This window comes from Thunnus albacares, chromosome 1 (genome assembly GCF_914725855.1).
Source record: "Thunnus albacares chromosome 1, fThuAlb1.1, whole genome shotgun sequence".
Classification (NCBI taxonomy): Eukaryota; Metazoa; Chordata; class Actinopteri; order Scombriformes; family Scombridae; genus Thunnus; species Thunnus albacares.
The window spans coordinates 34066014-34093448 of NC_058106.1; the positions used below are offsets into that span (position 1 = coordinate 34066014).

The 27435-nt window shown below is 39.3% G+C and overlaps 1 protein-coding gene across 1 annotated transcript; it reads right to left on the minus strand.

Moving 5' to 3' along the window:
• Nucleotides 1-26690, minus strand: slc6a5 (solute carrier family 6 member 5). The gene is made up of 15 exons (XM_044355673.1): nt 25997-26690; nt 24024-24171; nt 23235-23366; nt 22929-23102; nt 21202-21352; nt 20144-20276; nt 18459-18593; nt 18245-18348; nt 17242-17366; nt 16972-17084; nt 11793-11924; nt 11258-11357; nt 9158-9258; nt 6809-6976; nt 1-4499 (listed from the first exon to the last, which is right to left on the minus strand). Exons 1-15 carry the CDS (start codon nt 26477-26479, stop codon nt 4344-4346), a joined length of 2355 nt encoding a protein of 784 aa, XP_044211608.1. The 5' UTR covers nt 26480-26690; the 3' UTR covers nt 1-4343.
• Nucleotides 26691-27435: the final 745 nt, after the last annotated feature.

Here is a 27435-nt window from a genome sequence, read left to right on the forward strand (position 1 = left end):
AAAACAATAACATTTATTTATTGATTCATAGGTTATACATTTCATGATATAATAGCGATATATTATTATTGGCAAAGATACTAATCCAATTGCATTTCTATACATAAATACAAAATCTGAGGTAGGGCCTCAAAGATTGATGACAATGAAAATAAATAAATGCATTTCACATATATGATATATATATATATATATATATATATTCTTTTTTTTTACATCTCACACCAATTTTAAAACATATTTGTTATATATCTACTCCCTATTTTTAAATCAAAGGATGTAATGGGCTGTTGGAGGCACATATCTATATCCATAGGCAGCAGTACCTCACATAGAACACACAGAAATATATGACATTACTCAAGTAATTAGAAATTTAACCTATGCATTCATAGGTCACACAATAAAGTGCCAAAAAGACACAACAGACATAACAATAGGAATACTGGTACCATATGAGACAGACAATAAGCTATTCTGTGGTGTTACTTTTGAAATACATACAATATTCTACCATTAGAGGACATCTATAAGGCCAATGGTTACCTGAAGATGTTTTGTAACGTATTGGCAAACATCGAGGAACACTACATGGGATATGAATGGCAGTATCTCAACCTCCTGTACGCAGATGACACATTCCTTTTTTCTTCTAAAGTATGTTTTCTGTTTTCACTACAACCCTAGTTAAAGTTCTCTTTCTTTGGTTACCTATACTGCCCAACGTTGACTTGCAGGCAAAGCGAATTACCTCTTACTTTTTTTTTGTTTGTTTGTTTGTTTGTTTGTTTTTTTCTTTCTTCCTCCTCTATAAGAAGGATAACAGCAACTCTCTGTTTCTTAACATTATGCAGAACAAAAAGCTCCCTAAAGTAAACATGCACGGACGTATAATATTGCAAGAGAAAGGACAAGGATTACTATACGTGGACATTGAGTTAGAGCAACACAAACTGCACATGCAAGCTCTATATTTTATGAAGCTATGCGGTTTTAACGGAATCCTAAGCCGATTTTTTTTTCTCAAAACAAAAGCAGAGAAGCCTAGAGGAAATGGAAACACAGGGACACAAAACACAAAAAATTATAGCTACTTATCTGTGGCCCCTAGGGAAATCATTATAATCCATCTTGGGGCATAAAATAGCTTTTATCTTTCAAGTCTACAAAGAGCACACTCTCCATTACATCCAACAAATGATTTAAACCTGCTCCTTCTCCCGACCTTGCTTTCAAGTGAATGGTTACCATAGGATTGAATATCTCGGAGCATATCGGTGTTAATTTGTTTTACCCAGCTCAAGTTCTCAGTTGCAGGTCTGAGATGCTCACGTCCATCAAAAAAGAGAAAGAGGAGTTTCAGGCCGAGGCATCCTGGGGGGAAAAAAGTCCTGTAAATCTCCTCTGCTTCTTTCAGCGATCTACTCTGAGACTGGCCATGCAAACATCTGATTGACAGTTAAGTAAAACTAATACAAAGACAAACACACGCACACAAGCATACACAGACATACATTATTATCACGTTTGAACAAATAGAGCTAAATGCAAGTCTTAACAAAAGCAACACTCTGGAGCAAGCAAGCTATTTAACAACAGGACTTTTGTGCTCATTAATTGATTATGTTTTGTTTTCAAACCATACAACCTCTTAAATCATATCTGTGCTATTTTCATGTCAAGTTTATGAAAAGGCATGGCTTAGAGAAATAGTTAGGGAGACCCTTAAACCTCTGAGCAACTGTTATTGCATCCATACCTTCAGCTTCCATCAAAAACACTCAAGCCACTCAACAATTAAACACCTGCAGTGTTAAAAGCGTACTTAAGCCAGTCAGGATTTTGTGTCAACAAGGAAATGCATATCCAACCAGTCAAATTGCAGAAAGGGCTAATTGCTTCTGAGTGGATACATGGTGTTACTTTGAAGTTGATTGGTTGGCAGCCCACAAACGTTGGCTGCCTGTCATGTCATATTTAAAGAGGCTGCAAAGTCAGTCGGACCGCCCGCTGAGCTTGACCGGACTGTTTCTTTAGGCTGCTGTAGTGTTACATCTGGAGAAGACATTTACGGCCCCTGCAAACGTTCTTACAGCTGCTTATTTGTGCTGATGAGTCTTAACAACACAATGTAAAGGGAAATATGTGCTAAATTACAGTACTTTGACTGATCCTGATGGATCGCAGCGTCAACAAGGCAACCAGAAAGTTGCTGAAAGCCTTTCATTTTCTGTATGCATAAAAAAAATTGGTCAGCGAGTCAATGATCAACAAACTGACTCAAGAAACAATTCAATTTTCCAGTGTATTACACTGCATTCAAACTGAGAATTTTAATCCTAATTATTATTTTCATTTAATTTCATTTAAACATATCGAAAAGCAAGATACTTGTTTTGGCACTGCACACAGTTGGTCAAAATAGGTTAAGTCAGTTGCACGACGTGTATATAATCATTGTAAGGCTTGTTTAAGCAAATCCCATGATGCTGCGTGAAGAACCCATCAGTATTTGAAATGGTCAGCAAGAAGCAAACATGCGGTGATGCACTGAGGTCATCGGAAAGTTGCATTTTGATTCCGACCTCTTGCAACACACTTCCACACCCTTCCCGTTATAATTTAGCATTGTCATGGCTCTTCTCTCTGTTTCCTATGCACTGAATGCTATTATTCCCACAACTACCGGAGTAGTAGTCTGAATCGAGTATACCTGAGACCCTGTTTTCATGAGGACACACAGAGAAGCAAGAGGCATAAGTCTGAAATGGCAAAGAGGTCTCCGGAGCTCTACCACAAACAACAAGAGACAAAGTACACTTCCAGGAAAGAAAGAGGCAAATCTAGTCTAATCTTCATCTACTCACACATAGCAGCTGCTCCTAACATTGTAAGGACGTTACAACACACACACTTACTACTTGAAGATCTTTTTTTTTTAAGATGTGTACACTTTGTACAAGATATTAGAGAAACATGGGGTTCAGAGAGACATGAACACACGCACACACACACTCAATCTCTGTCTTGCTAGCTCTCTCCTCTGCTGGAGGCTATACATATGTCTATTACTGTATATGAATATATATATTTCTATATATTTTATACTGTTACCCTACTGATGTAATGTAAAGATGGTTTTCACAAATGGCTTGACAGGTTCACAACACATACAGCAATAAATACATTGTCTAAAATATATGCACAGAGTGACTATCAGGTTGGGTTTTTGGGACTTAAAAATATTAAATGGCCACTTTATCACCTACTAAAGAAATGATAGACTACTCTAGTGGCTTCCTATGATAGGAATGTGCTACTTTACATTCTAGGATAATACAACAGGAATACGACTTAATAAATAGAGAAAGAGAGAGGGTATCACAAATGGTCCCTCAGGTTCAGAGAGAAAAATAGACCCAAGCTTCTATCAGACTGCAGAGTCATTCAAGGCCAAAGTGTATCTACAGAAAGTGGTAATCAGGATGTATTTGCTACTCTACTGGGACGTAGGAGGCACAAGTTGCAGATCTTGTAATCTATTTTTGACAAAGCAATAGCGACTGAGCAGTTGCAAGTGTGAAAATACATATATACTGCTGGATAGGAACAAAATGTGATAATAGTGCATACAGTGGGGGATTTTTTTCTACTATTTTTATGAGGCAGTTGATATTATTTGTATTGCTGATTGAATTTTTGTATACAGATGGAACAAAACACAAATCCCCGCCGAGCTCGTTGAATAGTTGTTTCTCTGTCGCTCAATTTTCTTTTTGTTTTCCTGTGTCTGCTTGCACCAAGATGATTCATTATCTCTGCACACAAATATGACGGCACACACACACACAAACACACATACACACACACACACACACACACACACACATACACACACGACTCCATAGGGAGCAGCTATGGTGAGTCTAATATTGCAAGTGCAGTCTGAGCTGTGTCTTTTTATGACACAATTTTTCTCTTGGAATAAAGATCCCTGGAAAGGGTTCTGGTGTAATCAGTGGTCATGTGTGGGAGGCAATGATAGCCCATTAACTGAGTACAAAGCAGCAGCAGAGGAGTAAACTCCACCTGGGCACTCCACCCTCCTCCCTGAGAGAAGAGGGGAAGTGGTGAAGAGGAGGGAGGAGGAAAGGGAGCCTGTTCCCACATCCACGATATATGGAAGGAAGAGAGGAAGCAAAGGTGGTGAAGCACAGAGTAGAAGAAAAAGAGGCAGACAGAGGGAGAAAAAGAGGTGGAGGAGGAGTCGGTCTGAAGCGAGCATGTCGCCCTCCTCCCTGTGCCCCCTGCAGGTGGTGGGTGTGGTGCTGCCGGGGTGGCTGCTACTGGTAGGAGCCCAGCTGGAAGTCCTTGGGGGGCAGTTTGAGGCCCAGGGAGTTGGTTCCCAGAGGGTCGATCATGTTCTTGTAGCGTTCTCCACGGTGCTTCATCAGGAAGGGACCCCAGTCGGGCTGAGGGGAGCAGACCAGCTTCAGACGCTGCAGGAGAGAGGAGAGAGGAAACACACAGCAGGTTGATATCAAGTCATAGATGTAGTGAGGGATGGGGCAACTATAGCTGGCTTGCCTTGCCCCTTTGTGTTGAACTTTTATGTGATTATAATATCTTTTGTAATTGTTCTGATATAGGGTTTGTTTTTGTTTTTTGCAGAAAAGTGCAAAGCATAAAGGAAGTTTAAACAATATAAGATATTGCACAGACACTATCATACATTAATGTGGAGGTGGATAGAAACAGGAACTTGTCAACATTTATGAATCACTTTTATCCAAATATATTTACACTGTGCCTCTCATTCCCCTATTCACACTCACACACTTATAGCAGCAAACTAGCATGCAAGGTGCTAGGCTAACCATTAGGGACAATTTGGGATCAGTGTCTTGCTCAATGACACTTTGACATGTTGACAGGAGGAGTTAGAGATCAAACCGCCAACCCTGCAATCAATCGACGAAATGATTACATAGAGTGTATGTTCAAGTGTTCCTGTGACTTCTGGTTTATGTTTATTAGCAGATTGCCCTCAAATATCAAATATATGGGTTCAATTAACTAAAGCTAGTTAACTGTGGCTCAGGAAGTAGAGCTTTTTTTCCATTAATTGCAGGGTTGGTGGTTCAATTCTCTGCTCCTTCTGTCCACATGTCAACACATAAGCAAGGTATTGATCCTCAATTGCTCCCAATGGAAGTCCAGTGACTTGAATGGCATCAATGTGAGTGTGTGGGTTTTCAGCATGTTCACTGTGGGTATGATTATATAGACTGCAATTTGATTGCTAAAGCTGAAATCATAGTTTCCGCGTCCACGAGGGTCCACTAGGGTCCGTGTGACATAAATTTCGTCATCAAAGGGTGTACGCGTAGGCTACGTGCGGACATCCGCACACCTGCAATTTGTTGTATCCACGCGGACCTGTCCGCACCAGTCCATGTAGTCACAACACTGTGCTCCTGTAGATACCAATCTACTGCACATGTGTGGAACACGTCCACCATGGGTCCACCAGTTTTATATAAAAGACAACTTTCTTTAAAGACAGCTCTTCCTATCTCCATCTTCCAGGAGCTGTCAGAGACCAGACTCCCCTGAACCTGAACCCGAACCCGAACCCAGCTGTGTGTCCTTGAAAAGCAATCAATCGAAGCCCGAACCTCTTCTGCTGTCCTGAACAATGGAACCATCAGAGACAGAAAGCCCCAGAAAGTAGTATAAGCAGAACAACTACCCATCCACTTGGGAGTATAAATGAAGCTTTACAGATCTGCCTGTTTATATTTCATTTAGTGCAGAGAACCTCTGACAGTCCTCCAGTTTATGGTTCCTTTTTTTCCTTGTTTTCATTGTTAACCAGGTCCTCCAGTTTTGTACGTTTGTTCATAATAATGAGTAATGTCTACAGACCTCCTGCACTCTAATTTTAAAACATTTTGTTTCATATTGTTCTTATTGTTGGCAACTTATTGATCTTGAGTGGATTTTACTGCACCGTCTTGGAGTTTTAATGGAAACTGTTTCATTCTGAATGCATGGACTTTTATAAACTCTAAGGATTTTGTCACCGTGTCTGAATAACACTCTCTAACGTTACCTTATCATACAAACATAGGAACACTAAAATCCAAGCGTATTCATTGTGTAAGTTAACTACCTTAGCCCAGTTGCCTGGGATGATTTCCTTATTGAAGTTTCTGAAATTAAATCTGAACTGCAATCCAGGCCCTTATTAGTGAGCTTCTGCAGCATCAAATACAACTCAAAGCTCAGCTTTCCCTGCTGGATCCTCATGGTAGTTTAAAAATGTGAAGAAAGTTATTGGGCTACACCCCTTGCAAATATCATCAAAACCTACGTGGGGTGTTTGAAGTTTTTTCTGCACAGCAGCACAACACAATATCAACTGAATGTAGGAGTGAAAACTATGACTACTTATTTATTACAGCCTGGCAAAGACAATAAAGTAAAATGTAAAGTTGGAGGATGGTCAATGGTGATTGAGGCTGCTGTCAGAACTGCTAAAGAGACGTCAGGACAGAAAGCCATGATCATAATCATCTATTAATCAGAGTATTTAAAAGGGACCCGCCGGACTCCCAGAAAAATGTCCATATTAATAGTCAGCCAGCAGCCTGCCTCTCCCTGCTAATGAGCAAAGGATGAGACTATTGATTTCTCTGACAGTGTTTGTGTGTGTGTGTGTGTGTGTGTGTGTGTGTGTGCGTGAAGTAGACAAAAACAAAACATACGTGGCAATGTCTCATCACGACTTCCTCTCAATTATTACCTCAATTATTGTGCCGGGGGCGAGGTACATCTTAATGACAAACATGATGGGGATCCAGATGACGGAGCAGATTACCATGAGCCATCCCAATACCATGGACCAGGTGGGGTAGGTGTAGTCCTCGTATGTCATCACATTCCACTGGTACAGACTCAGTCCCAGGATGCCCTGCACAGACCAGGGAACACACGAAATGCATGTTAAATCAGATCTGTTACCTACTAATACTGCTGCAGCGTCTTTGAGCAAAGTCAATTCAAACCACACCGTTCCAGTGATGCTGCTCAGGTATACGGCTGTGATTTTAACTGAAAAGTACCCACATTTTTTAATTTCCCAGTGGTACAAAGTTGTTTCTTGCTGCAAGAGGACACTACAGTTGAGAGTAAAAAGAGTTTCCTAGTAGCAAGAACTGCATTTTAAGAAAAATAAAAACTGAAAATAATGAGTTCAATGACAAGGCATGTGAAATTTACTTGCAAGATGTACAGAAAAATGTGTAAAACAACCTTAAAAGCCAGAGAGCAAAACTTTGCAACATAACCTGCAAATATACAGTATTTTAAAAACAGTAAGAGTTTTTACATGTGAAGCAAAGATTTTTAAGTATATAAAATTAGAGGTTTCCTGTTTACATTAGCATTAGCAGCCATTTTGGCAAACTGCAGAGAAAATAACCCTATAATCACCTCTAGTTTTGGTATCTAACCTTCAGATTTCACAAATTTACTGACTGATTTACATGCAGGTATGTGTTGATAATTATTGTACAAGCTCGCGAGTTGTGTTGCAGCTTCACTCACCTCATAAGTACTACTACATACATTTGGCTATTGCTTATTATGTCAACAGGTACAAGTGTGTGTTGACATCAATGGTGGTACAAAATCTTCACAATATGATATACCATCCTAAAACTGTAAATAAAACCATTGAACAAATAACTAACATACAGTGTATTGACCCAGATTACAAAAACAGGTATCAGCTGTGGACAGACAGTTTCAGTTTTGTTTGTTTGGCTTTTTTTGGTGTTTTATTCAGATGTTTTACTAAAAAAGTAACATTTTACGGTCACCACATAATATTCACTGTTCATGTAGTATCTACAGTAACAGTCAAACGTTTGGACACACCTTCCCATTCCCCATAACTTCCACTTCACTTAAATGAGAAAGTGTGTCCAAACTTTTGACTGGTACTGTAGATACCAGACATGAAGCTTCACCTTGTCTCATAACATTCAGTCAAACTCATGGTGGAAAAAAATCACATCACAAGCTAACGTGACGCTAAAACTACAGAGGCAAATTAAAGGGCTTACTTCTAAAGCCAGTTATAACTAAATTGCTTTTCCCTCTGCATTGTTCAGTTGCAAAGCTTCAACCACAAAAGTAAAAATGATTTGAAGTTTTTAAGTAACAACACCAATTTCTTGTTAGATTGCTGCAGTCACACATTAGCCCTGACTGAACAATAAGAGTGGGTTTCTGCACTGAATGAGGACTGTACAGTAGATTTCTCCCCTAATTAACTGGATTGAACTCAGGATGCAAGGCTAGAGCTGTGTCCACTGTCCCATATAAAGAAGAAATAAGATCTTCCTTTTTACTAAATGTGTGATGAGTACAAGAAAAGGACAAATTCTACTTCTTATCTACAGAACAGTTGGCTTACAGGAATTACAATAAGAGAAAGAAAAGGAAAACAGAACAACAGAAAAAAAAAAGCAGACAGAAATAGATTAGCCCAAGGTTGTGCATCAATGAGCTCCCTGAGGATATCTGATCTCCCTCGAGAGCAGCAGGATGACCAGCTGGCCGACTGCTGCTCCATTTGTCATCGTCACCTCTTCTGCTTTGGTGCTACAGTGGTTTTCATTACAGATACTAACATTAATGCTGGCCAGTGTCCAACACTGACATGCTGGTAAACACCGTGTATTGGAATTTACAGCCCCTGCTACACTGCATATGAAAAATAAGTGGCCATTTTACAGAAAATGTGTTTTCTGGGGGGAAAAAAAATATATAGTTGCTCAAACTGTGGTGTTTACAGCAGCTAGCTGACGTCACGCTAACTACTTGGCAGTAACTATTTTGAAAAACACAAAAAAAAAACTTGTGACATGACAGGAATCGGGAAGAAGAAATAATTTTCGATTTCAGCGTAACAGGAGCAATTTCCTGTGCCCTGTTCCTTTCCGATGGCAAATCAATGAACTTGAAAGGCAGCAGTGGAAATGGAAAGATTTTCAGCTGTGCGTGTGTGTGTGTGAGTGTGTGTGTGTGTGTGTGTGAGTCTGTCTGTCTGTCTGTCTGAGAATGAGATGAACAAAAACAAACATACCGTCAGAATGGTTGGAGTTACAAAGGCCCAGCAGATTCTCCAGAATCGGTTTGGCTGGAAACCAATCATCATTTCAATGTCCTCACAAAACCTCTGCAGACCTGCAGAGAAAAAGAATAAATATAAAAGAAGATAAATAAAATAAAAGAAGAGAAATGGGAGAAAGCCCCTGAAAGGAGGCAGAGAGTGACCTGCGTTTAATAAGCTCCCTTAATAAGGATCAGCAAATTCAATCCATCCTTGCGTGTGTGTGTGTGTGCGTGTGTGTGTGTGTGTGTGTGTGTGAGAGAGAGAGAGAGAGAGAGAGAGATAGAGAGAGAGAGAGAGCATCAGTTTCTGTTGAAACAGCAAGGGAGCAGATGGCTTCATTCCTCTGCCTTTATTGACGTATAACAGTGAGCGACATGAAGAGGCAGAGTCACAATCATTTGAATATGTCACCTGTACTGATTCTCTGACAAACTGGAGGAGAGCAGTTTTCTTTGCTCCTTGCTAACGGCTTCTGTACTCACACCTGAGCTGTCTGCCTGTGTGTGTGTGGCTTAGACGTTACAACAGAGACACCTAGTGGTCATGGATGGAATAACATAATGTACACAGGAGAATAAGGGAGGCAGGAGTTACTGTACAGCATAAATGACTTCTAGATGATCACCCCCTTATCACATATATGTAGTTAGGATAACAAAATCAGCTGTGTTGATTGTTTAGACTCAGATATTTTTCTACTGAGCTGACACTAAAATCGAGAATGATGGAATTAATTTAAGTTTAGCAAATCATTAAGGGGACACTCCATTCTCTCCACACGTAAATTTGCTAGACAAGCTATGCAGCGTGTGAAAACTGTTGGTATAATGTATTCTGTGGCTCTGGAGGAGCTTTGTCAAGTCCGAGAAAAATTAAGTGACATTATCCAGGTATCTCATTCGCTCTAGCAAACTACAAATTTTAAACAGGAAGCCTGCGGCCACAAACTGTTGGTGCAGGCACAGTGGAGAGCAGTGGAGTGGAAGGACGTGGGTCATTGAGGGTTTAACAAAAGACATTATCAAGTTGCAAATAGCAAGTGTGGGCTTCAGTATCTTCTGAACATGGCCCATAAAAGTGACTAAAAGTCAGGATATGTTAGCCTCTGTGGGAAAAATTGTGAACTTTTTTCTTTTAAACTGTCTCTCGCAGCTTCCCCAACTTTACAGAAGTGTCATACTAAATTACTGGACTGCTCAGGGTAAACCTTGAAACCTCTTTTCTTGTCGACTGGAGGAAAAGTCAATGTAAATGCTTCTTAATAAAGAATTACTCTGCTAAACAAAATGGTTGCTAAAAATTTTAAACAAATAAATAAAATGTATGATAAATAACAAATGTCCTGTCAGCTTTTTTCAGATTGTTTTCCTGTAGCAGTTGTCTGGGATATTAGAGATGATGTGATGGTAGTTACGATATCTGACATTTAATGAAAGTGCCCAACAAGAACAAGATATCTTGACAAAAAACATCAAATTTTGTCTCCATAGGATGATTCCTTATGATTTTTATGAACTCCTACCCTTTCCTCGAGTGTCACCATCACAATTTTCCATTGACCGAACCTTTGTTTCATGACAAAGAATCTCGAAAATAAATTGCATAAAGTAATTCCTAAGTTATGATGCCTACCTGACTTTTCCTCCAGTGTCACCACCAGGCCAAAATGTCCAAATGTTCAAAAGAAAAAACTAAATATTGGACAGATTATGATGAAATTTACAAAAGACATTCATGTTTCCCAAAGGATGAACCTTTTCTAGATTGGAGATTAATTATCTTTCTCCTTTGTTTGTTTGTTTCCTTCTTTCTTTGTTTCTTTTTAATAATTGTATATTTGCAAACCAAATCTCCCTGAGGATTATAATAAAGTTACAGTTAAAGTTGATGTTTCCTATAGTGCCACCATCAAGACTAACCAGAACAAAATTGTCAGTATATTTCACCAAACTTCCTCGTATTGTGAGATGTAACGAACATAATAATCTCTAGAGGCTGCTGGCAGGGCTTCAGACTTGAATTCTTGTTGATCAAAGGTGATGTGGTGAAACAGGAAAAAGCTATACTCACCATAGAGGTAAGAAACCCCCACCAGCTCGAAGATGGCGATGATGACCAAAGAGTAGGAGGCTGCGAATGTGTCCACCAGCTGCAGCATGTACATCCCACTCTGTCACAAACACACACACACACAAATAAAATATTACGACGATGATGCCAGGATTTATGTTAAAAATAACCTCCTTCCACCTCTGACTTGTCTGTGGTCATAAGTTTCACGCTGACTTGTACCACATCATAAGGAATGACATGTGTGAATCCTATTTTAGGCTGGATTTTCCCCTCTGAAGATATCTGGAGGGATTTTAATAAGACTCATCCTCTCTTGTTCCACTCAGTGAGCCCGTCCTCTGAAGGCCGCGGCTTCACTTTACATGCAGAAATCTGTCGGTTTATTCCGAGAAAGAGTCGAGGGGCCACAGCTAAAACGTTTAAATTTCCCCGCTCAGTGTGGCATCAGGGTGTATAGAGATATGTGTATGTGTCTGTGTGTGTGTGTGTGTGTGTGTGTGTGTGTCTATGTGTGTTGGTGTCTGTGTCATACCTCTGTGATCATGGGAAATCCCAGGATGAAGAAGCTGGCGCAGCAAACCAAGGTGAAGAGCGGTTTGTGCTTCCTCAAGTACTTGGGGAACTCGTCTGACACCGAGGTCACAATGGTCTCGATGGTGGCAAACTTGGATAGAGATGATGAGGAAGGAGGAAGGAAGGAAGGAAGGAAGGAAAATGTGAGGATAGGGGAGACAATGTGGATAAGAAAGAGAGATTTTTATTTTTTCTGTTTCACCACACGTATGATGAAAGAAGACGCTGCTCAAAATTGTTTAAAGGTTCTTAAAGGAAGTTAAATTTAAGAGTTTCAAGATAAGAAATCGTCTTAAAAAATCTGTTTTAAAAGCAGCCTCAGGCTAACTTTAGAAAACACATATCCCAGCAGATTCTAAGTGGCTGTCTTCACCAAAGAATTACTGAGATTTAGCCAATCAGGCCAGCATGCAGCAGCGTTTCATCTGAAGAACCCTCCAGTCAGCAGATTTACTTCATTTGAATCAGTGCTGCTGCTGTCAGCAATTCAGCGTCCAGTGTTGTGAGGCGTTCATTTTCAATTCATCCAATAAACACATTTTTACTGTAATTTCATTTATTTGCAAAACAAAATAAACAACATTATTCTAATGTTGAGTAGGAACAGATTTGAAAACAAATCAGCATAAAGAATTTAGATTGCAATGGAGAGACCTGACAGGTGGAGTCTGTCTGGAGATTAGCAAATGTAACAAGATGGTAAAAGGGGCTCAGGACCCACAGGACAGCACTGGATGAATATACAAACATGCAAATTGAGGGAGGTTGCATTTGTGGGTGTTTATGTGTGTGTGTGTGCACCGAAGAAACCCATTGGCACCGAGCTGTCTGCCACTTCTCCACTCCTCTCCTTCCTCCTGAGCTCCCAAAACTAATTTCCCCATCAACATCCCAAGTCTCTTACTGCCGAGCTGCTTTCTACAGCCTTCTCCTCCGAGCCACTGCTGCCAAAGCAAAGTAACGTCATCATTTACTGTTACTGTTGACTTGTATCTCAATGCATCTCTGTGCCCTCTGGTCCTCTGCTTGGCTCAGGAGCATCACTGGGCACTTGAAGGAGTTGATGTTTTATCTGGAACTGTTTGTACAGGATTGAACCTGGAGGTGTTCTGGGCTTAAAAAACATTCAGGACACTTCAGCGTTTGTTCGCTGAAGTTTCACCAGGAATAAATGAGTGCAGTAACTGGCACAATTAGAGTTCTGTAATTTAGAAGTAAAGTAGTGGGTTGTACCACAGTGGAGTCACTTTAAAGCTGCAATAACTGATTTGGGTTTGGTTTTTGTTGTTGTTGTTTTGTTTGGGGGGGGGGGGGGGGGGGGGGGGGCAGTTTGGGGCAGAACAAGCTAACAAAAAATAATAGACAAATTATCGTCTTATAAATTTCTTATGGTTAATGTGTTAGCAAACAGTTGCTCATTTATACATTTATTTGTAGTCATTTTTCAGTCCAGCTGATGAATTTAAGTCCAATGTTCACTCTCTGTTTAGCTTCAGTTTGGTCTTCACAGACTCCTGAGGGAAATATGAATGCTCCACTTTTGTCATTGGCTAATTGCTATCTTTGTTATCTGCTATTTGGTGCTGGGGAAGAGGCAGATGAAAGATGCTTTTTCTAAAAAGCAGTTGCCTGCTGCTGGAAACGAGGTAGATGAAAGTGGAGTTTGCGGGCATGAAAACCAAAACAATGAGCTAAAAGAGGACAAAAAGCTCTGTAAAGCTGGGGGGGACTACAGAACTGGGTAATAATTCTCTGTGGGTTTATATGAGTGACCCCTTTCAGATTACACATAGTCATTTGATCTATTGTAAATGTAAACATATAGATTAGTGCAGTTTTAAAAGTGTATTTATGTTTTTTTGGGAATTAAGATTCTAACTGGGACTGGAGTTTGCAGCCAGATGTCATATCTAGCTGCTTTAATGACATGGAAAATGTACTCCTATGTATAATGTATGAAATAGCATAATTTGAACAACCTAATGAGATGTATCTGATGATGTAATGTCACATTTGGGAAAGGAAACAGCCCATGAATGTGTGCCTTCATGAGGAATAAAGATTAATAGGCTAAACATCTTAAAAATGAGCCTTCAGAGTAGCATCATCACCAGTGTGACAGCGAATACTTATACATTTTTACAATGTTTTATTGAAATAAATTGATCAATTTAACCCAAAATGGAGATATTAAAGCACAAGACAAATGTATTGTGAGATTGAATATGATAAATAAAGTAAAATTTAAACATTGTTATGAAGTTTATTTTGTGATTCCATTTAAAAATTCAGTGATTCAGCCATAACATAAGGACAGAATAAGAACTGAATTATCAATTGTCAAATTTACTTTGTCAATATATATTATTTATATATATTATTTTTTAAAACTGGTCGATTTATCAGTCTATAATTATTCCGGTGGTACACTCCAGGCTCCACACCTGCCTCTAGCCTTATGGAAATCAAACATGATGGCTGAAACTATTTTATTATTTTCACCATCACTTAATTATTCATTTAAATGATTGTTTGTGATTGCTTAGTGTATAAAATGTCTTAAAATAGCAATAAGAAAATGCCATCATAAATCTCTACAAGCCAAGGTTACATCTCCAAACACTCAGTTTTGGAAGTGGGAAGCTGTAACCATCTTTCTGAATTATGATGCACTTTAACTGTACTTTAATACGGCTCATCTTCAGTCTCGTTCTTTACTTAGTTCCCCTCACTCTAATCATACAGACCCCCCTCTGCTCAAGTAGCTGGAGACCTCCGGAGAGCTTCAGCTGAAATCAGTCACAGTAGGGGGCGCGTATGGATAATTGTGTTAATTGGGTCAATGTGTGCAGCGTTTATACATAGCGGGATGACGCTACTGAAGTTGAGTGTTTACTTTGGAGCAGATGAAAGTCAAGAGACTCTCGTTACTGAAGGAAAGACGTTAATGAAAGATGTTGTGAAACTTTGGGATAATCACTTATAGAAACACACACTGTTTGATGTTCAAGTCACATTGTGTTTCCTCACGAGCTGACAGCCAGAAAATGTCAGAATTTACAAGAAATACATACTGCACCAAGTTGTATGAATGACGATATTCATTGCTCTTACTCTGATCTGAGAATAATCTTAACCTTTAAACTAAGATTCCTACCCTTAGAGCTCCACTAATGAATATGTCTTATATTAATATTGAATCAAATGTGTAACATGAAAGTGATTGTTTGCAGTTATGAACCCAGAGAGAATAATCACTTGATTCTTAGCCTCTTGTAGCTCATTATTTTTGGTTTACAGCACATTTACTATTCAGCTGTTTTCATGCTAACCCCACACCTGCCGAGCACCAAATGGCAGAGAAACAAAGTTAGCGACTAGCTGATGAAGAAATGAAACATCTAGCAATTAAAGAGCCGGATATTTTTCTCAGGAATTGGTGGAGAGCTGAAAGGGGAGTGAATATTAGACTTGCACTCATCAGGTGGACAAAAACATGACTATAAATGAATGCTATGTTGCTACATATGTAAACAGCCAACTGTTGTTTGCTACCATGATACCCATAATTATTTCATAAGGTAATAATATGTCAGCTGTGTATTTGCTAGCTTGCTGTGGAATTTTTCTGCCCAGACATTCATTTTTGGAAAAACTACACTTGTTTGTTGTCATAAGCACAACAATAAGCCTCAGACATATTTAGCCTAGCTTAGCACAAAGAGTCAAAGCAGGGGGAAGCTGCTATCCTAGATCTTTCATAATGGAAAAATTATGCTTTTGAACAACTCCAAAACTGTCTTTACATGTTGTATTTGGTTCCTTTGATACAAGGAATATAGAAATATAATTGTAAATTTAGAAACGGTTAGCAAAACCCAGCTCGGCAACTAAGAAGACAACATTTAAATATGACAATGTTGTGTTGGAAGGTGTATTTTTTTCACTTTTTGTTTTACTTTTAAGAAAGCTAGGCTAGCAGTTACCCCTAGCTTCCAGTCTTTGTGCTAAGTTAGGCTAATCACATTCTTGACTTGTGTCTGTACTGGATGAACAAAGATAAAATTGATATTGATCTTCTTGTCTTAATCTGGGCCTTGTTTTCTGATAGCATTTTAAGATTAAGATCATTTTAGTCCCATTGTAAATCTATAGGCAAAGATAATTTTAGCTTAAGATGCCTTTGGGAAACAGGACCCTGACTAAAGGATACGGCAGGTGATTTTCTATATTTTTCTTATTGTCAACAAATCTAATGTGCAGAGCCAAACCAATGAACAGATCTCAGATGACCAGCGGAAGTTTAATGAATGTGCTACTGTGAAGGTAACAAAAACTGTAACAGTGAATGTTCTTCTGTACAGTTTTAATGTTGATCGTTATGTCTTGCAACTGTTTTACAAGGCTGTCCTACAGAGCAGCTTGTCCTTTGGCCTGATTTGTGTGTTTGGTAAAATGCAAAATGCAAAACTAAGATAAATTGCAGTGCATGATCAAGATGGTGAGCGGGGTCATTGGGTGTGACCATATGTCAGCTGTTCAAGACCTCATTCTAAGTAAGGTTGAGCAAATCTTCAATGATCCTGCTCACCCTCTACAGAACAGGTTCCAACTAAGCTATCGGGGCAAAGGAAAGATTCTGCAAAGGAACAAACAGGTTACACAAGTCTTTTGTTCTTTAAGTAATTAGAGTGCTAAGTGAGAGGGACAATACAAAAACATACTTTGATGGTATTTTGGCTAGGTCTATTTTATTAGTTGATTCTAATGCTGATGAAGAGTTTGTTTCTTATAGTTCACTGTATATTCAGTATTTATTTGTCTATACATTAGTGTGTGTCAGCGTATGCTAGAGCTGCACTGGGTGACATGTTCCTTTACCACAAAGAGTGCAGTCACATTAGTTTGTTTAGAAATGGCTCCAAAGATAGTGACCATGTTTTATAGAAAATCAACAGCCATATCCTTTAAGATGACAAACTTTTCCAAACAAGCTTATTTCTTACAATTTTAGATACTGGCACCTATAGAGGGAATGACCAGAAAAACATCCTTACTCTGGTAGATTTGAGCCACGTAAGGATAGAAATACACACACAAACACACACACACACACGCACAGAAGGAGCAGTGGTTACCATGGTATCCAGGCCAAGAGTCAGGAGCATGAGGAAGAAGATGATCGCCCAGAAAGGAGACAGGGGAAGTCTGGTAAGAGCCTCTGGATACACCACGAACGCTATGCCTGGACCTGACACACACGCACACACACACACACACACACACACACACACAGACAAATGAGGATCCACAAACATGGCAAGTAAAAAATATGAGACTTGTGTAGGTGTGTTTCAGTGAGCAGTGTCAGCCTGCTGCTGCTGCTGCCTGCTGGTCTGGTCTCTTACCTTCATCTGCCACCTTCTCAATCGGTACCTTCAACTCATGTGCCATGAAACCAATGACCGAGAAGATGACAAACCCTGCAAATATACTGGTGGCACTGTTTGTACATGTCACTATAACAGTGTCTCTGCAGGAGGAAACGAGGAAAGAGAGAAACAGAGTCTGAATAAGCAAAAAATCTGCTTTACTGACTGCAAAAGTGCAGCAATTTTCTAAATATGCTACATGTAACTAGTAATATAGAATATGGTAATGCTCTTTTATTTGATACAGGACATAACGGTCTCGTGTACACACAGATAAGAGATCCAACAGTGCCCTCTGGTGGCAGGGAAAAAAAACTGTCTGTGAATAGAGGGCTCTAAGAAGTGTTAGAAAGTGTTAGTGTTAGAAATTTACAGATGGTGTACGTAAGGGGGTGTAGTGTATTATGTTGTAAAAGTCATTTTCTTTAACCAGTGGGAAATAAAACAGACACAAGTAGTCTGACAAAACCACAAACTGCAGCCTCAAAAATAGAGTTGAATCAATATGTCTCTGAACTGAACTAAACATTAAAATTCTTCACAAAGAAGGTATTTTTTAAAAATATTAGTTATTTCAATTTTATATTCATACACGGTTGTTGTATCTACTTTTAAGATCCTTCAGTTACTGCAGGAAAAAATATGACTGCAAGCTCTACACACAACAATTTTCTACATATGTGTATTTTCTAAAAGAAAAAAAAATCTTATTCCACCACACAAATGTTTTGCAGTATATTCTTATGTTTTGGGCTTAGTGTAAGTGTGATCAATACAAGATATTTATATTTCAGTGGTTTTAAACACAGTGGGGAGATGCTTAAAGTGAAAAAAAATGAAAGAAACACTGAACTGCTGGCTGCAAAGAGCGACATTTATTACTGACATTTCTATCAGATACACAGATACAGTATCGTGTGTCTATGGTGACAGTTTTAATTCGTTTGCCAGAAGCATAGTTTACCTTTTGTGTGTTTACCTGTAGCAGTTATTGTGGAACTTATTGTAGGAAGAAAGAGTGATGAGGCCTCCCCAAGCAGCCGACAGAGAGAAGAAGATCTGAGTGGCTGCGTCTTTCCACACCTAACAGAGGAAGAGAGACAGAGCTGCGGGTAAATGACAAACACCTGGGAGACTTTTTACAGTTTGGAAATTTAGCTTTTTATGGAATTTAACTAGCAAGCAGCAGGTACCTTTGCATCATTGAGTTTCTCCCACTTTGGTGTGATAAAGTAAAGGATGCCGTCGGCAGCTCCAGGGAGGGTCACTCCTCTGATCAGCAGGATCACCAGCACCACGTAGGGAAATGTGGCTGTGAAATAAACCACCTGACCAGAGAGGAGACGAGATCAGGCAAGATGGGCGAGAGAAAAAGAGCAAGAATAGCACAAAAAAATGTGATAATGAAAGCAAAACCTTGCATAATAAAAGACTACACTGGAAATCAGGTGGTGCTAAAAGAAGCATAGTCATTTGTTTACATTTGCATGCCTCCTTTTCTGCACACAATATGTTTCTGATTCACAGAAAAATGTGCATAGTGTGAACAGTAAATATTTTAGGTGACATGTTTTTGAGTGATTGTTTCCTGCAGGTGTAAGCAACTTTATTTCTTTTTTTTTTTTACTTTACTTTTTATCTTTCTCACAAGCTCAGGTTGGAGTGTAATGCAACAATGAAGAGTTTTAGACTGTACCTAACAATTACTTTTATTATTAATAAATCTATTATTATTTTCTTGATTAATCATATTGTCTATAAAATGTCAGAATATAGTAAAAAAAATTCCATTATAATGTCTTAGAGCTCATGGTGACATCATCAAATGTCTTATATTATCTGATCTACAGTCCAAAATCTAATGATATTCAGTTTACGATCATGTATGACAGAAAAGCTTAAAATCATCACATTCAAGAAGCTGCAAGCAAAACATTTTTAGTGTTTTTGTTTAAAAATGACTAAAACAATTATTCAATTATGAAACAAGTTGGCAATTAATTTTCTGTCAATAATCGATTGATCGTCGAGGCTTTAAAGGTAGCCTTGACTAACAAATAAATAAATACACACAAATAAATAACAAATTCAGGTGAGTAAATGTTCACTATCATGGACGTATCTGTCTGTGTGACCAGCAGTGAGGTTGAGAACACACAAGTTATGGTTATAAAATATGCAAACCACTGACTGATGTGGTTAAAATGTCAAACGAGGTTCCTGAGTGTTGCAACAGCAGCAGGGTGCATGTCACCTCTCTGTCCAGCAGAGGGCGATATGCTACAAGATTTAAATCTGATTAATCTGGAAAAAATGATATTATAGCAATTATAGTTTTGATTTGACAGCATTTTATCTAAATATTAATCAAATCAGAAACCTTTCTAATCCATTTTTAAATCTATTTAAGCCGTATTTGAGTGGAGACAATAAAACAATAAAATAGGCTTCAACAAAATCAAACTTTGTGTTTGAGATCATCAAAGTCATCAAACTAATACTGAAAGAACTACAACTAAAGTTTTTCCAGATAGATTAAAGATTCAATATTGTTAGACTCAAAGATTAACACATCCAAGTACTGTATAAACTTGGAACTGGATCTAAACTGGAACCAGCTATCAGAACACAAACCTATCAGCAACATTCCCTGTTATGGGTTGTGAAGACTGCTCAGTTTAAACATGAGTGGATTCCTTGCAGACCAGCAGAGCTCACTTCTTGTATGTTACACATTTCATCACTAGGGGGCACTTTCATCTCTGCATGGAGAGGAAGCCTATGCTGATATGAAGCTGATATTGTTCTGCTGCTGCAAAAGGTGAAAACAAGCAAAGAGATCAGATGATTAATTTATAAAGTTTGTGTGTTTTCTTACCTTTCCTGATGACTTGATTCCTTTGGCTAAGGAGGCGTAGACGATGATCCAGGCCAGGAACAGGCAGCCTGCCAGAGGCCAGCGAATGTCTCCAGGATATTCAATCCCTTTGGAGATGTGCAACACATTGTACCTGCATGTGTGAATCAAACAGCAACACTCAATAAACTGCAACATAATGTACGCTCCAAAATTCTTCATTTTATCAAGTAATTTATGTATATTATTGAGGCTAATAAGCCTTAATTTTCCTAGAACAAGTAAAAAAAAAAAAAATTCAGCTTGTTTCCAACACAAATCAGGTCTCATTTTTCTTGATTCTAGTGTAGAGAGCCGTTTCATTCTTCTCCTGTTCAAGATGCTGCTCACTTTCTCTAGAATGTAACTAAGTTGTCCTTGTTTTGTATTTTCTGTTTGCTTTGTACCTTTTATGAGAAATGAAGAATTTTACTGAACAGGCAGATTAAACTTTTTTTGAGATTTTTATGAATCAGTGATAGCCAATTTTTTTGATGTCAAAGATGTCAATTTTATGTCGAACATTATCTTTTTTTTCACACGTTCTTCAAAGTTCATAATTTGGTGGTCTTATTCTAGACCAGGGATTTAGACACATGGCACTTTAAGAAGCAACTGGGCAGATTTAAGTTTAAAAAAAAAAAAAAGATATAATCATAAACATTATGATCAGACCTAGTCTTTGTTCATGTTTGCTGCTGTTTTAGATGATGGGTAAAATATTTTAGGTTTGGTTGCCTTGGACTTGCAATTTCTATCACCTGGTTGGCTCTTCACAGACATTTAGTAGATTCAAGGTTTACACAAGGACAAGAACAGAATTCAGAGAGATGAGAGCAAGATCCCACCAAACACAGAGAAAAGTGTTTAATTCAAAACGGTCTTGTCATGAGAAGAGTAACTAAGATAAATGTTGCATTTTATTCTCCAATCTTTGGATATAAGACTGTATACCAACAGTTAAAGGCCTAATATTTGCTTCTAATTCATGTAAATCCTACTTTACACCGCAGTTTTCATCAACCAGAAGCTTCACTCACTTGAAGTACTCCTCACTGGGGCTGACGTAGGTCTTGTTACCGTCCACAGTCATGTTCAACAGTTTCGTCAGGTTTCCAACAGCGTTAGCAGACAAACAGAAAGTGGAGTTCTTGATGGAGGTGATGTTTCTGTCCCGCAGGATGCACGTGTCTGTTCCAATCAGAAACCAACACACATCAACTGGGAGAGATTGGCAGAGTGTTGCCGTGGGACAGAACTTACTGTCCACTCAGGTTTTCACAATGAGAGTAAAGCGGGAGGGGAACAGATGGATCTGATCTGGAGTAAAGGAGGACTGACGGGAGGCTGCTGCAACAGGAAAAGACCTGGAGACTCAGTGAGAACCGGACCCAGCCGTGTTAGATCTGGATTTTTGTTCTTTTAGATATACAGACAGAAATTATTATAGTGAATCTGTGCCTTGATCCAGATATTGTCTAAAATAAAGACAAGAAAACTAGTTTTTCTTTTTTATGCACCATTTTTCATGCAGATACAGCAGACAAACTGTGCAAACAAAATCAGTTTTTATGCTTTTTACATGACACAGTGACATGAAAGCACATAAGATGCAGGTAATATGACGGCTACTTTGCACAGTTTGTTCTAAATTCAAGACAAAATACTAATCAAATCTGAAAATAACGATGTTTTTTTGTCACTAAATTGGGTTGATGAAAAACAAAATGACCCAAACTCACACAAAAATACAGCCTAAAAACGTATCACCTCAGTCGGCATCTTTTTGGCACAAAAGTGCTAAATTATAAGACACATACAGTGTTTATAATTTTTGCAGAACTACTGTATCACATCATAAAGGTGTTAAAATTAAAATTTCCTTCTCACTACATGTGCAGGATATACACATATTAATAGGCCTATATTACAGATTGCATTTAAATGTCTCTTTTTAAATTAAATTTTCAGTTATCTTTAATGATTTTGTTGTCATTTGAACATATTCTTGTTGCCAATATTCTGCTGTATATTATTTTCCTTATTTGTGAGATTTACAGGGAGAGAGAGAGAGTAAGAGTGGGAGAGAGACTACTGTGTTGAACGGGCCTGTAGTTCGTGTTGCAGCCAGCAGGGGTCAGTGCCGGGTTCACTGCAGCACTGCAGCAGCTCAAACCTGTACAGTAAATTTGTCAAGCAAGCAGTTTTTGTGCTGAATTCACAGAATCGCTGAAGGCAAATATTACACGAAATGAACCGAATTTCGATATTTATTCGATGCAGATCGACGCCAAACACCTCCGAGTCCCCGCTCTCACGTTTCCTCACAGTTAAAACATGATTTAATCAATATTTTCATTAAAAATCAGAGCAAAAAAAGGACTGCTTCAGCTGCACACTGCTGCTTCAAAGGAATATAAACTGACATTATAAGACTACAAATGAATCGAAATGATTAAAAAATATTTAATTTCTTGTCACATTGAGGCCCTCTTCACATATTATTGGCCTGGCTCGTCAAACAGACACATGAACTGCTCTGGATTTAAAGTGTTGAAAGTGAAAACACCGCAGAGATCACAGGTCAGGATTCATTATACCGCAGGACACCTCAGCTGAGGGAGCCATGACGCATTGCGCATTGTGGAGAGAGAGGTGCTTTTGGTGTGTTAGTGTGTGTGTGTGTGTGTGTGTGTGTGTGTGTGTGTGTGTGTGTGTGTGTGTGTGTGTGTGTGTGTGTGTGTGTGTGTGAAGGTGTGTGTCTTACCTAACAGCAGCATGTCTTTGTCCTTACATTCCACCGTGTTCCACTCATTCCTACAGTTAGCCCATGGCAGTGAGCCCTTCAACGAAGCGAACAGGTAGTACAGTGTCCAGCACATTATAATATTATAGTATATGGCTATCAAGACAGATATTATCAACATGGCAATCCCGCAACCTAAAATAAATAAATGAGACGAAATATATAAATTACTCTTAAGGGAAGTAGAGACTCGTGGTGATAAGAAATGAGTTTTATTTGTGATTTTTTTTTTTTTTTTTTTTTACTTGATTAGTTGTGGCAGTTTACCTTGCAGAGCTGGGATGCATTTCCACACTGATACGGGCCCCTGGCTGGCAAACTGGCCCAGAGACACCTCCAGTAAAAAGATTGGGATCCCAGCAATACCCAACATTGTCAGGTAAGGGATCAAAAAAGCTCCTGCAAGGAAATGAACAACAGGCTACAGAACGGAGTTTAAGAGACAAAACAAAAAGCCTGAAAACTAACATCAAAACTATTTCTACATGGAGTGGAAATTAGGATACGTGTAGTCAGCACGTGCATGCGTCTCATCTGCTGACTTTGATATTTAAACAACACACAATATGGATCATTGCATCTATTAATGAATAAAAATCATCAGTTATCCGTAAATGGGTTCGAGCATATATCAATAATAATAATAATAATAATAATAATAATAATAATAATAATAATAATAATAATAATAATAATAATAATAATGAGAAGAGGAAGAAATACCATACATTATTATTATTATTATTATTATTATTATTATTATTATTATTATTATTATTGACCGTTTTAATTATGATGGTGATACATATTTTGGATTTTACAGGTACTTTTTATTCTTATTTTTAGGTTATTTCTTTTTATCCGTTTTTAAATAAAAAAAATCATCACTGAAAAATAATAAAATTTTGTCTCGCTTGGTTAAAGGCCTACACTATTAAGATAATTAATAATTTCATAATTTCATAATTTAAACCCTGACTTAAATCTGATTTTTTCAAAAACAGATTTTTCGTTTGTTCTGTGTCAGTATTCAAACCATCGACCTACAACTCTTACCTCCACCGTTTTGGAAGGCAAGATAAGGGAACCTCCACACGTTTCCCAGTCCCACAGCATAGCCAACCATGGACAGAATAAAATCCAGTTTATTGGACCAGTTTCCTCTGGCCTTATTCTCATCTCCCCCATCGTCATCATCGTCATCCTGAGAGGAAAAAACATGTTTTGTTTTTTGTTTTTTTTAAATCTCCAACATAAAACCCCTAGAATCCTAATTAAACCATTTAAACATCACATAAAGCATTGAGACTGGGCCTGACAGGCTACTGCTAGAGATTTAATAACCGGAATTTATGAATGAGTGAACAAAAATGTTTAGTCAGCGACCAGCAAAATGCATCATTCTTATTCCTGAGTTTTCCTGCTCATGCTACCTTAGCAGGACCCTGCCAGAGACATTTTACCAACATAAAAGCATTATTTATTCCATTTAAAAATACAAAATAACTGAAATAACTTCCATCAGAGAATTTAAACTGTTTTTTAGTGCATTAACCTCACTAAACTTATTCTATACTCTAAATATTACTGGATTTCCTTCTCATGTTCATTTCTTTCACAGTTATAGATGTGTTTCACCGTCAGATCTCAGCATCAGCTTTCCAATGACAAACCTGTATATAAAACTAATCTTTAACTTTACTTATAGACCCAATATTGGTACCAAACTGCGTCAAATGACATCCTGAATCTCAGATGCACCAAAAACTTCGTTAATGGCCAATACTGATGAAATAGGAGGAAAGCCGAACAAAAAATTGCAACAGCACAAATTCCTGATGCATGAGTATTCAGTCAGAAACAACACTATGCAGGGGAATGTGTGTGTGTGTGTGTGTGTGTGTGTGTTGGGGGTTGGGGGTGTTGGGGGGGGGGTGGCTGCCCCCTCGCGGGGATTGGAAACAATCCGCAGCCTCATGTAATACAGTGCTGTCTATCAGCCAGATAACACCTGGGCTTCTGGGCCTTACCAAGCGTGTCTGCTGGGAGTAAGAACGCTGAAAATATCGCGAGAATAACAATTACTGAATCATGTTATTATTCTAACTAGAAATTAAAAAAAAAAAAAAAGCATCACTAATTTAGCAGCAACGCTTTATTTCTGAGAAGAGAATTAATGTCGTTTCATTCAGGACTTATGTTCCCTTTAAAATAATTCATCACACTGATCAAATAATAAAGATCCTACCAGCATCTTCTCTCCTCTCTAGATCCACAATTTTTAGGCGACATAAAGGAGATCGACAGTTAATCAGATCGGTGCAAGAGGGGGATACCTAACGGGACAGCCCAGGGCTGCGCAGAGCAGGGCAGGGACGCCAAATAGCTCGTGATCCACCCAAAATACAGACTGTACATGCAAGAATTCAGCCAACATACTGATCTACTACACAATTTATACAGAACATAATGCGTGACTAGCCAGGGTCATGTGGCTTTACCTTAACACAGTCTGAATCAAAATTAAATTATTCTTTCTTAAAATGATAATAATATACTAGAGAAATTATGAACGATCCGTCTACATAATCTCCTCGTAATGGTTGTTCTTTTGGGGTTGTGATCCGATTATCTGAAGCCACAAGCATCCGATTCCGCTCAGAAGTTGACAGGCTACAATTTTTTTTTTTTTTAAATCTCACATGTGTGCAGTAACTAAATAACAGCCCAGCGCCTGCAGAATCACATTTAATTATATGGCATTATAACAGACTGGATTTCCCTCTTTCACTCCATCACAGACCAACAGCACTGATCTACTAAAGCTCTGCATGGCGCTGAGAGCTCCAAGGGGGTTTGCACTTTCCCGGTTTTGGAGGCAGCAGGTTAATCCAGTCAGCTTTCTTATCAGCGACACACGGACACATCCACACCGCACCTGCCCCCAGCAGCACTGGCTCTCCGACCCGCTCTGCTATCATCAGACCAGCCGCTCTCCGTTAAGGAAACGCTTCATTTAGCTGACTTACCCCCGCCAAGGTGCCGGGCTGAACAGACGTGTTCCCATCTGTTCCCAGTATGATGGTGGTCTGGCTCATGGCCGTCCAGTTGCCTGCAGTGTTGTTCTGCTCTGCGGTGGCCCGGAGCGGGTCGCCGTACTGGGCGGACCCCCCGCGGACAGAACCAGCAGAATCCTTCCTGAAGGCCGAGTTGGCGGCCACGGATCCAGGCACCGCCGGCGCGGTGTTTTTAAACGTCCCATATGCTTTATTGCTCTCCGATTCTCCCGGTTTATTTTCCGTGGGACAAAAAGTTTTGTTCTCATTGCACGGAGGAGGCGGCTGAGGCGCCGGGTGATGGTGAGGGGCGGGCGGCGGGCACGCAGCCGCGTTGTCCGGTTTGTTTGCTGTAAGTCCCGCAGCTCCGTCGGGCTGCTGCGTCGGGATGTAGCCGGTAGGAGCGCTGGCCGGTTGTTTGGCCATGTCTCTCTGGTCAGAGAAATCCTGGAACATGGGAGTGACAGATCAGCAAGACAAAATGCTACAGAGCTGCAGAAACCGTGAAGCTGTGAAGCTGCTGCAGCCCATCTCTGCTCTGAGACTAAAAATGTTGAATTCTGTTTCTGCAACGTTTTTCTGCAGCATGTTGTGGCTCTAGCTGCTCTACAGTTTCAGCTCACAGTCTACCGGGTATGTTGGGAGTGTATGTGTGTGAGTGCCTGTGTGTGTGTGTGTGTGTGTTGGAGGGAGGGGGGTTGCTTTGCTTCTCCAGTTCTCCCTTTCTGCAAGATTCTTTAATTTTACGCCCCATTTCCCCCTCATGTCATTCAGCCACACACATCCACTGATTTTTATGGGCAATAGACAAGCTGCTGTGGGTCTCTCGGCAGCTCCGCTCTCCCCGGCAGGCATGCTAGATCGCCGGCTTTACAGCAGTGAGCGGACCGGGGGCGGCGGAATTACAAATGACTCCCTGAAATTTAGCTTTGAGGGGGGGTGTGCGGGAAAGCGGCCAGAAAAGCAACGAGAATCTAAAAAAAAAGGAGGTTCAAAAAACAGTTGATTGATTAATGCTTAGCTGTGTTGTTAATTAGTGGGGGGGAAATAATTGCACCTGGCTGTAATCTCTTCTGTTTCAATGGAAAACGAATTAATAAAACTTTCTTTCCAATTTAAACCTTTAAAAACAGTCATTACAGAAAGAGGAAAAATGGTGAAAGAATGAAGTGCAGAAAGTTTTTAATGAGGCAGCAGCTGCATTTCAGCACCACGGACAGCGCAAGTACCTCGACGTGCCAAAGTGCGTTAAAAAAAAAAAGTATCAAATTAATATTAAAACAGCTCACAACGAGTCCATAATACAGTTGAAACCGCAGGTGGAAAAAAAGAGTAAAGATAATGTTTTTAGACACTTACCATTTTTGCAGAGCTCTGGTGGCAGGCTGGAAACAGCTGTAAAAAGACGAGAG

What these genes read in the sequence shown, in the direction of transcription:
- slc6a5 (XM_044355673.1), bottom strand. Translation starts at nt 26,479, where the DNA reads ATGTTCCAGGATTTCTCTGACCAGAGAGACATGGCCAAACAACCGGCC. An exon ending in CAAAGACATGCTGCTGTTAG is followed by an intron (nt 21,353 to 22,928) that starts GTAAGACACACA and finishes TGATTGGAACAG; the next exon opens with ACACGTGCATCCTGCGGGAC. An exon ending in GATTTCCCATGATCACAGAG is followed by an intron (nt 11,358 to 11,792) that starts GTATGACACAGA and finishes TGTTTGTGACAG; the next exon opens with AGTGGGATGTACATGCTGCA.